This window comes from Salmo salar, chromosome ssa17 (genome assembly GCF_905237065.1).
Source record: "Salmo salar chromosome ssa17, Ssal_v3.1, whole genome shotgun sequence".
NCBI classification, from domain to species: Eukaryota; Metazoa; Chordata; class Actinopteri; order Salmoniformes; family Salmonidae; genus Salmo; species Salmo salar.
This window is the reverse complement of record NC_059458.1, coordinates 83,777,377-83,788,147: the sequence shown is the minus strand read 5'-3', so window position 1 is coordinate 83,788,147 and position 10,771 is coordinate 83,777,377. Positions and strand designations below refer to the sequence as shown.

Below are 10,771 nucleotides of genomic sequence, written 5' to 3'. Positions count from 1 at the left end.
AGCATCAGGACCTCCCCAAGGCCTTCCACGACCTCCCCAAGGCCTTCCACGACCTCCCCAAGGCCTTCCACGACCTCCCCAAGGCCTTCCACGACCTCCCCAAGGCCTTCCACGACCTCCCCAAGGCCTTCCACGACCTCCCCAAGGCCTTCCACGACCTCCCCAAGGCCTTCCACGACCTCCCCAAGGCCTTCCACGACCTCCCCAAGGCCTTCGACGACCTCCCCAAGGCCTTCCAGGACCTCCCCAAGGCCTTCCACGACCTCCCCAAGGCCTTCCACGACCTCCCCAAGGCCTTCCACGACCTCCCCAAGGCCTTCCACGACCTCCCCAAGGCCTTCCAGGACCTCCCCAAGGCCTTCCACGACCTCCCCAAGGCCTTCCACGACCTCCCCAAGGCCTTCCACGACCTCCCCAAGGCCTTCCACGACCTCCCCAAGGCCTTCCACGACCTCCCCAAGGCCTTCCACGACCTCTCCAAGTTTTTCCACGACCTCCCCAAGTTCTTCAACACTGTGAGCATGGAACCACTATGAGGCATTCTACTCAAATGTGGCTGGACAGCCAAACGTGTCAACGTCCTTTGCCAGTTCCATGATGGGATGACGGCTCGGGTGGCCATAGGAGGGCAGGAGTCAGTGCCCTTTGGAGTAAGCATCGGTGTGAGGCAGGGGTGTGTGCTGGCACCTGTCCTCTTTAACATCTTCCTCCTATGGGTTACCCAGCTTCTCCACAAGGAGCTTGAGGACAGCAGCGGTGTTGTGGTGGACAGGCTGGATGGAAACCTATTGAACATCAGGAGGCTCCAAGCAACCAGCAAGGTTTTGACGGAGCGGGTTCTTGAGCTGCAGTATGCTGATGACTGTGCTCTTCTGGCCCACACTCCGGAAGACCTTCAGTCCATCCTTGTAATGGCTTTGAGGGTCTATAGCAGGATGGGATTGTCTAACAACACCACCAAGACAGAGGTGGTCTGCCAATGGAGATCCAGCCCTTCACCCTCCATGCCTGTCTTCACCATTGAACACAAATCACTGGCAATAGTCCCATCCTTTAAATACCTGGGCAGTATCCTCTCGGAGGACTGAAGCATCGACCTTGAAATTCAAAACAGGATCAATCAAGCATCAGCTGCCGTCGGGGAAACTCAGACGCAGGGTCTTCCAAAACTGGGATTGCCACCTCCACACCAAAGTCGCCATCTATCAAGCCATTCTGCATCACCACACTTCTTTACAGCTGTGAAGCCTGGGTCACTTATAGTCGCCACAACAAGCTGCTCAAACCGATTCCACATACGATGGCTGCAGTGCATCCTGGGAATCACCTGGTGCAACTGTGTGCCCCATACAGAAATACTTGCTAAGACCAACTGTTAGAGTATGGAGGCCATGGTCACCCAACACCAACTGTTAGAGTATGGAGGCCATGGTCACCCAGCACCAACTGTTAGAGTATGGAGGCCATGGTCACCCAGCACCAACTGTTAGAGTATGGAGGCCATGGTCACCCAGCACCAACTGTAAGAGTATGGAGGCCATGGTCCCCCAGCACCAACTGTTAGAGTATGGAGGCCATGGTCACCCAGCACCAACTGTTAGAGTATGGAGGACATGGTCACCCAGCACCAACTGTTAGAGTATGGAGGACATGGTCACCCAGCACCAACTGTTAGAGTATGGAGGCCATGGTCACCCAGCACCAACTGTTAGAGTATGGAGGACATGGTCACCCAGCACCAACTGTTAGAGTATGGAGGCCATGGTCACCCAGCACCAACTGTTAGAGTATGGAGGCCATGGTCACCCAGCACCAACTGTTAGAGTATGGAGGACATGGCCACCCAGCACCAACTGTTAGAGTATGGAGGCCATGGTCACCCAGCACCAACTGTTAGAGTATGGAGGCCATGGTCACCCAGCACCAACTGTTAGAGTATGGAGGCCATGGTCACCCAGCACCAACTGTTAGAGTATGGAGGCCATGGTCCCCCAGCACCAACTGTTAGAGTATGGAGGCCATGGTCACCCAGCACCAACTGTTAGAGTATGGAGGCCATGGTCACCCAGCACCAACTGTTAGAGTATGGAGGCCATGGTCACCCAGCACCAACTGTTAGAGTATGGAGGCCATGGTCACCCAGCACCAACTGTTAGAGTATGGAGGCCATGGTCACCCAGCACCAACTGTTAGAGTATGGAGGCCATGGTCACCCAGCACCAACTGTTAGAGTATGGAGGACATGGCCACCCAGCACCAACTGTTAGAGTATGGAGGCCATGGTCCCCCAGCACCAACTGTTAGAGTATGGAGGCCATGGTCACCCAGCACCAACTGTTAGAGTATGGAGGCCATGGTCACCCAGCACCAACTGTTAGAGTATGGAGGCCATGGTCACCCAACACCAACTGTTAGAGTATGGAGGCCATGGTCACCCAGCACCAACTGTTAGAGTATGGAGGCCATGGTCACCCAGCACCAACTGTTAGAGTATGGAGGCCATGGTCACCCAGCACCAACTGTTAGAGTATGGAGGCCATGGTCACCCAACACCAACTGTTAGAGTATGGAGGCCATGGTCCCCCAGCACCAACTGTTAGAGTATGGAGGACATGGTCACCCAGCACCAACTGTTAGAGTATGGAGGCCATGGTCACCCAACACCAACTGTTAGAGTATGGAGGCCATGGTCACCCAGCACCAACTGTTAGAGTATGGAGGCCATGGTCACCCAGCACCAACTGTTAGAGTATGGAGGCCATGGTCCCCCAGCACCAACTGTTAGAGTATGGAGGACATGGTCACCCAGCACCAACTGTTAGAGTATGGAGGACATGGTCACCCAGCACCAACTGTTAGAGTATGGAGGCCATGGTCACCCAGCACCAACTGTTAGAGTATGGAGGCCATGGTCACCCAGCACCAACTGTTAGAGTATGGAGGCCATGGTCCCCCAGCACCAACTGTTAGAGTATGCCCAGACATATTGGTGTCTGCCCCCACCAACACGGACTGACATACAACCATGTCTGCCCCCACCAATACAGACTGATATACAACCATGTCTGCCCCCACCAATACAGACTGATATACAACCATGTCTGCCCCCACCAATACAGACTGATATACAACCATGTCTGCCCCCACCAATACAGACTGATATACAACCATGTCTGCCCCCACCAATACAGACTGACATACAACCATGTCTGCCCCCACCAACACAGACTGATAAACAACCATGTCTGCCCCCACCAATACAGACTGATATACAACCATGTCTGCCCCCACCAATACAGACTGACATACAACCATGTCTGCCCCCCACCAATACAGACTGATATACAACCATGTCTGCCCCCCACCAATACAGACTGATATACAACCATGTCTGCCCCCCACCAATACAGACTGACATACAACCATGTCTGCCCCCACCAATACAGACTGATATACAACCATGTCTGCCCCCCACCAATACAGACTGATATACAACCATGTCTGCCCCCACCAATACAGACTGACATACAACCATGTCTGCCCCCACCAATACAGACTGATAAACAACCATGTCTGCCCCCACCAACACGGACTGATAAACAACCATGTCTGCCCCCACCAATACAGACTGATATACAACCATGTCTGCCCCCACCAATACAGACTGATATACAACCATGTCTGCCCCCACCAATACAGACTGATATACAACCATGTCTGCCCCCACCAATACAGACTGACATACAACCATGTCTGCCCCCACCAACACAGACTGATATAGAACCATGTCTGCCCCCACCAATACAGACTGATATACAACCATGTCTGCCCCCACCAATACAGACTGACATACAACCATGTCTGCCCCCACCAACACAGACTGATATACAACCATATCTGCCCCCACCAATACAGACTGATATACAACCATATCTGCCCCCACCAATACAGACTGATATACAACCATGTCTGCCCCCACCAATACAGACTGACATACAACCATGTCTGCCCCCACCAATACAGACTGACATACAACCATGTCTGCCCCCCACCAACACAGACTGATATACAACCATGTCTGCCCCCCACCAACACAGACTGATATACAACCATGTCTGCCCCCCACCAATACAGACTGATATACAACCATGTCTGCCCCCACCAATACAGACTGATATACAACCATGTCTGCCCCCACCAATACAGACTGATATACAACCATGTCTGCCCCCACCAATACAGACTGATATACAACCATGTCTGCCCCCACCAATACAGACTGATATACAACCATGTCTGCCCCCACCAATACAGACTGACATACAACCATGTCTGCCCCCACCAATACAGACTGATATACAACCATGTCTGCCCCCCCACCAATACAGACTGATATACAACCATGTCTGCCCCCCACCAATACAGACTGATATACAACCATGTCTGCCCCCCACCAATACAGACTGACATACAACCATGTCTGCCCCCACCAACACAGACTGATATACAACCATGTCTGCCCCCACCAATACAGACTGATATACAACCATGTCTGCCCCCACCAATACAGACTGACATACAACCATGTCTGCCCCCCACCAACACAGACTGATATACAACCATGTCTGCCCCCCACCAACACAGACTGATATACAACCATGTCTGCCCCCACCAATACAGACTGATATACAACCATGTCTGCCCCCACCAACACAGACTGATATACAACCATGTCTGCCCCCACCAATACAGACTGACATACAACCATGTCTGCCCCCACCAACACAGACTGATATACAACCATGTCTGCCCCCACCAATACAGACTGATATACAACCATGTCTGCCCCCACCAATACAGACTGATATACAACCATGTCTGCCCCCACCAATACAGACTGACATACAACCATGTCTGCCCCCACCAATACAGACTGATATACAACCATGTCTGCCCCCACCAATACAGACTGATATACAACCATGTCTGCCCCCACCAATACAGACTGACATACAACCATGTCTGCCCCCCACCAATACAGACTGATATACAACCATGTCTGCCCCCCACCAATACAGACTGACATCAACCATGTCTGCCCCCAGCAACACAGACTGAATACAACCATGTCTGCCCCCACCAATACAGACTGATATACAACCATGTCTGCCCCCACCAATACAGACTGATATACAACCATGTCTGCCCCCACCAATACAGACTGACATACAACCATGTCTGCCCCCCACCAATACAGACTGATATACAACCATGTCTGCCCCCACCAACACAGACTGATATACAACCATGTCTGCCCCCACCAACACAGACTGATATACAACCATGTCTGCCCCCACCAATACAGACTGATATACAACCATGTCTGCCCCCACCAATACAGACTGCAATACAGTATTCACCGTTAACTCAGAAGTGGAAGTCATCATCGGATACGATGGACTACCGTAATGTAACGTGTGTGTGTGTGTGCGTGCGTGCGTGTCTGTGTGTGTGTGTGTGTGTGTGTGTGTGTGTGTGTGTGTGTGTGTGTGTGTGTGTGTGTGTGTGTGTGTGTGTGTGTGTGTGTGTGTGTGTGTGTGTGTGTGTGTGTGTGTGTGTGAGAGAGATAGAGAGAGAGAGAGGTACACAGTGTGGTGAAAGGGCCAGCCAGGAGGAGGGAGGTCTTCTGTTAGGGGCTCCAGTGGACACAGAGGGGAAAGCTTGATTTCTCCTGTGTATTATATTACATTACATTATATTACATAGTGTACAACATTCCCTCTTCATTTCCCCTGGAGTTACTAAGCCTGACTCTTCTGGCATCGCCAAGCCTCCAGGATCTGATCCCTCACACACACACACACACACACACACACACACACACACACACACACACACACACACACACACACACGCACACGCACACACGCAGACACACACGCAGACACACAACAGATAGAACCAACCGACAGACAGACAGACAGACAGACAGACAGACAGACAGACAGACAGACAGACAGACAGACAGACAGACAGACAGACAGACAGACAGACAGACAGACAGACAGACAGACAGACAGACAGACAGACAGACAGACAGACAGACAGACAGACAGACAGACAGACAGAAAAGCCACTGGTCTGACTCACCTATCATCAGCCATAGATAATAGACTGTGTGTGTGTGAGTCAGTGTGGAGAAATGTATTGGGGGTTCTGCTTCTCTAACCATCGCGACCACACTGGTGACCTGACTGACTTTGTGACACTCTGGGTTCCAGTCCTGTCCGGTGTTTTCAATGTCCCACCACATCATAGTACTCTATCAGCGTGTCCACGTCACTGATGAGGTGGTATGTGTTTCTAGTTAGTTCACCTGGTCCTCAGGGGTTCAATGAATGCTACTGTCATACATTCCACCAGATTGATTCACTGCACAGCTCTTCCCTGGTCGCTCTTGAAAAATGCATCACAAGTATACCAACTAGAATAGCTGAAGGTCATATGAAGGTTTCCTTCCATACAGGCTGGTAACTATTCCTTGTGTGTGTGTGTGTGTGTGTGTGTGTGTGTGTGTGTGTGTGTTTCCTTCCATACAGGCTGGTAACTATTCCTAGTGTGTGTGTGTGTGTGTGTGTGTGTGTGTGTGTGTGTGTGTGTGTGTGTGTGTGTGTGTGTGTGTGTGTGTGTGTGTGTGTGTGTGTGTGTGTGTCCTTCCATACAGGCTGGTAACTATTCCTAGTGTGTGTGTGTGTGTGTGTGTGTGTGTGTGTGTGTGTGTTTCCTTCCATACAGGCTGGTAACTATTCCTAGTGTGTGTGTGTGTGTGTGTATATGTTTGCTTACATACAGGCATCTCCCTAATCAAGTGTGTGTGTGTGTGTGTGTGTGTGTGTGTGTGTGTGTGTGTGTGTGTGTGTGTGTGTGTGTGTGTGTGTGTTCCCCAGGACTCCCTGCGCCAGAAGGAGGAGCGAATAGAGGAGCTGGAGGAGGCTCTGAGAGAGAGTGTCCAGATCACTGCAGAGAGAGAGATGGTACTGGCTCAGGAGGAAGCTGCCCGCACACACACTGAGAAACAGGTGAGTGGTGCAGTCTCACTCACACACACACACACACACACACACACACACACACACACACACACAGAGAGAGAACACACACACTGAGAAACAGGTGAGTGGTGCAGTCTCACACACACACACTCACACACACACACACACACACACACACACACACACACACACACACACACACACACACACACACACACACAGAGAGAACACACACACACAGAAACACCACCATGAACAACACAAGCACATACACATGATAACATGCATGGATTTAGTACTGTAGATATGTGGTAGTGGAGTAGGGGCCTGAGGGCACACACTTGTGGAATCTGTTGTGAATTTATTGTAATGTTTAAAAAAAGGTAGATTTGCTGGACCCCAGGAAGAGTAGCTGCTGTCTTGGCAGGAACTAATGGGGATCCATAATAAACCCCAGGAAGAGTAGCTGCTGTCTTGGCAGGAACTAATGGGGATCCATAATAAACCCCAGGAAGAGTAGCTGCTGTCTTGGCAGGAACTAATGGGCATCCATAATAAACCCCAGGAAGAGTAGCTGCTGTCTTGGCAGGAACTAATGGGGATCCATAATAAACCCCAGGAAGAGTAGCTGCTGTCTTGGCAGGAACTAATGGGGATCCATGATAAACCCCAGGAAGAGTAGCTGCTGCCTTGGCAGGAACTAATGGGGATCCATAATAAACCCCAGGAAGAGTAGCTGCTGTCTTGGCAGGAACTAATGGGGATCCATGATAAACCCCAGGAAGAGTAGCTGCTGCCTTGGCAGGAACTAATGGGGATCCATAATAAACCCCAGGAAGAGTAGCTGCTGGCTTGGCAGAACTAATGGGGATCCATAATAAACCCCAGGAAGAGTAGCTGCTGTCTTGGCAGGAACTAATGGGGATCCATAATAAACCCCAGGAAGAGTAGCTGCTGCCTTGGCAGGAACTAATGGGGATCCATAATAAACCCCAGGAAGAGTAGCTGCTGTCTTGGCAGGAACTAATGGGGATCCATAATAAACCCCAGGAAGAGTAGCTGCTGTCTTGGCAGGAACTAATGGGGATCCATAATAAACCCCAGGAAGAGTAGCTGCTGTCTTGGCAGGAACTAATGGGGATCCATAATAAACCCCAGGAAGAGTAGCTGCTGTCTTGGCAGGAACTAATGGGGATCCATAATAAACCCCAGGAAGAGTAGCTGCTGTCTTGGCAGGAACTAATGGGGATCCATAATAAACCCCAGGAAGAGTAGCTGCTGTCTTGGCAGGAACTAATGGGGATCCATTATAAACCCCAGGAAGAGTAGCTGCTGTCTTGGCAGGAACTAATGGGGATCCATAATAAACCCCAGGAAGAGTAGCTGCTGCCTTGGCAGGAACTAATGGGGATCCATAATAAACCCCAGGAAGAGTAGCTGCTGTCTTGGCAGGAACTAATGGGGATCCATAATAAACCCCAGGAAGAGTAGCTGCTGTCTTGGCAGGAACTAATGGGGATCCATAATAAACCCCAGGAAGAGTAGCTGCTGTCTTGGCAGGAACTAATGGGGATCCATAATAAACCCCAGGAAGAGTAGCTGCTGTCTTGGCAGGAACTAATGGGGATCCATAATAAACCCCAGGAAGAGTAGCTGCTGTCTTGGCAGGAACTAATGGGGATCCATAATAAACCCCAGGAAGAGTAGCTGCTGTCTTGGCAGGAACTAATGGGGATCCATAATAAACCCCAGGAAGAGTAGCTGCTGTCTTGGCAGGAACTAATGGGGATCCATGATAAATACAATACAAACACACTGTATGTAACAGAAACACAAGGAACCAGAGAAACAAGGAGCTTCACAATCATCTACATATCAGTGGTGGAATGTCAAGTCTAACAACATTGTAGACCCCTTTACTCAAGTTTCATTTTATTTTATTATTTTTTATATTTTATTTAACCTTTATTTAACCTTTATTTAACTAGGCAAGTCAGTTAAGAACACATTCTTATTTTCAATGACGGCCTAGGAACAGTGGGTTAACTGGCTTGTTCAGGGGCAGAAGGACAGATTCGATCTAGCAACCTTTGGGTTACTGGTCCAACGTTCTAACCGCCAGGCTACCTGCCACCCCTTCATCTCTACAAGTCCTCTCTGTTACACACAGAACCCAATCCCTACCTCAGAGCCCTCCTCTGTGTCTCCCCCCCCCATCCTAACATCACTTCCGTTTCTCCTGGCCAAAAGTCCACAGTGTTTATGTTAACTTGCGCACACTAATGCACTAGGCTGGCATCTCTTGAGCCCACAGTTAATGGCATCATTTAGACCCACGTCAATGCCCCTCAGCGAAGGCCTCCAGTCAAAACCCTCCGTTATACACACTCCTGAAGTAGCAACTCAGAGAACGCTTCCCCTGTCTTATAGCGATGCATCGCCATGCCAACCCCCTGAATACCGTGCCAATGGGGCCTGTTTACGTGGTATGGGTGTGTTTGTGTCCAGTCTTCATTTGGCAAATAAATAACTCCATCGCTCTATGAAGAAACAGGTTCCTTTCACTTCAGTTTACATCAGCTGGTCTGACACACACATCTTGCTGTGTGTGTGTTTGTGTATGGTGAGGGATGGTCTGTCATTGTGATGTGTCAATAGGCATTAACAGCATACCACAGCTGTGTCTTTATTAGGGTTGAACATTTTGGGGAATATTCAGAGGTGGAAACTTTCCGTGGTGATTAACGGGAATGAATGAAAATATCTGCAAATTAATATCAATACTTTTTAAATGTCCATTTTGTTGCATTGGATATATTTACCATATCATTGTCACGGCCGTCATATGAATGAGACCAAGTCGCAGCGTGCGTATCATTCCACATCTTCATTTATATGTGAAACTATGCAATACATACAATAAACTATATATATATATATATATATATATATATATATATATATATATATATATATATATATATATATATAAATAAAAAAATACAAAAAACGTGACGAAGAGGTACAACATGTACTAACTCAAAATAATCTCCCACAGACACTAGTGGGAAAAACAACAACTTAAATATGATCCCCAATTAGAGACAACAATGACCAGCTGCTTCTAATTGGGAATCATACGATAACCCCAACATAGAAAAAAAGAATATAGAACACAACATGGAACATTTTAACTAGAAAAAAGCCCCAACATAGAAAAAAAGAAACTAGAACCAAACATAGAAATAAATAAACTAGACAAAACCCCCCCAGTCACGCCCTGACCTACTCTACCATAGAAAAATACGAGCTCTCTATGGTCAGGACGTGACAATCATATGGAGACAGAAACATAAACCTTTTACCTTATCATAAGTAGACATAATTCAAATGATTAAATCCTTCCAATAGAAATAAAAATAAAAAATTGTTATGAATTGAACTTTAATTAAATGAGTTGACTCTCCACATGGGATGATTTCACTGAACAGCAAAAGAAAGGGAATATTGAATGATCCCCAATGATCCATCGCATCTCCCAAAAACATTTTCAACATACATCTGTAAAATGATAGTCTTGAAACTAAAGCTTTGGTTGTCTTCCTCTCAGGCTTCCATCTCTTCTCCCTGGACCTCCTCAATGTCCACCTCTTGAACATCAGACTCTGAGGCCTCATCTTCACTGTCACTTTCCAACCTTGTTGAGGATGGCTCGTTGT

At 48.6% G+C, this 10,771-nt stretch overlaps 1 protein-coding gene across 1 annotated transcript in view; it reads left to right on the top strand.

The window, feature by feature from the left end:
- LOC106599296 (ELKS/Rab6-interacting/CAST family member 1) overlaps positions 1-10,771 on the top strand; it is a 678,087-nt gene that overhangs the window by 355,597 nt on the left and 311,719 nt on the right. The window contains 1 exon segment of the mRNA XM_045700260.1: positions 6,948-7,079. Within this exon segment, the coding sequence (XP_045556216.1) occupies positions 6,948-7,079 (132 nt within the window).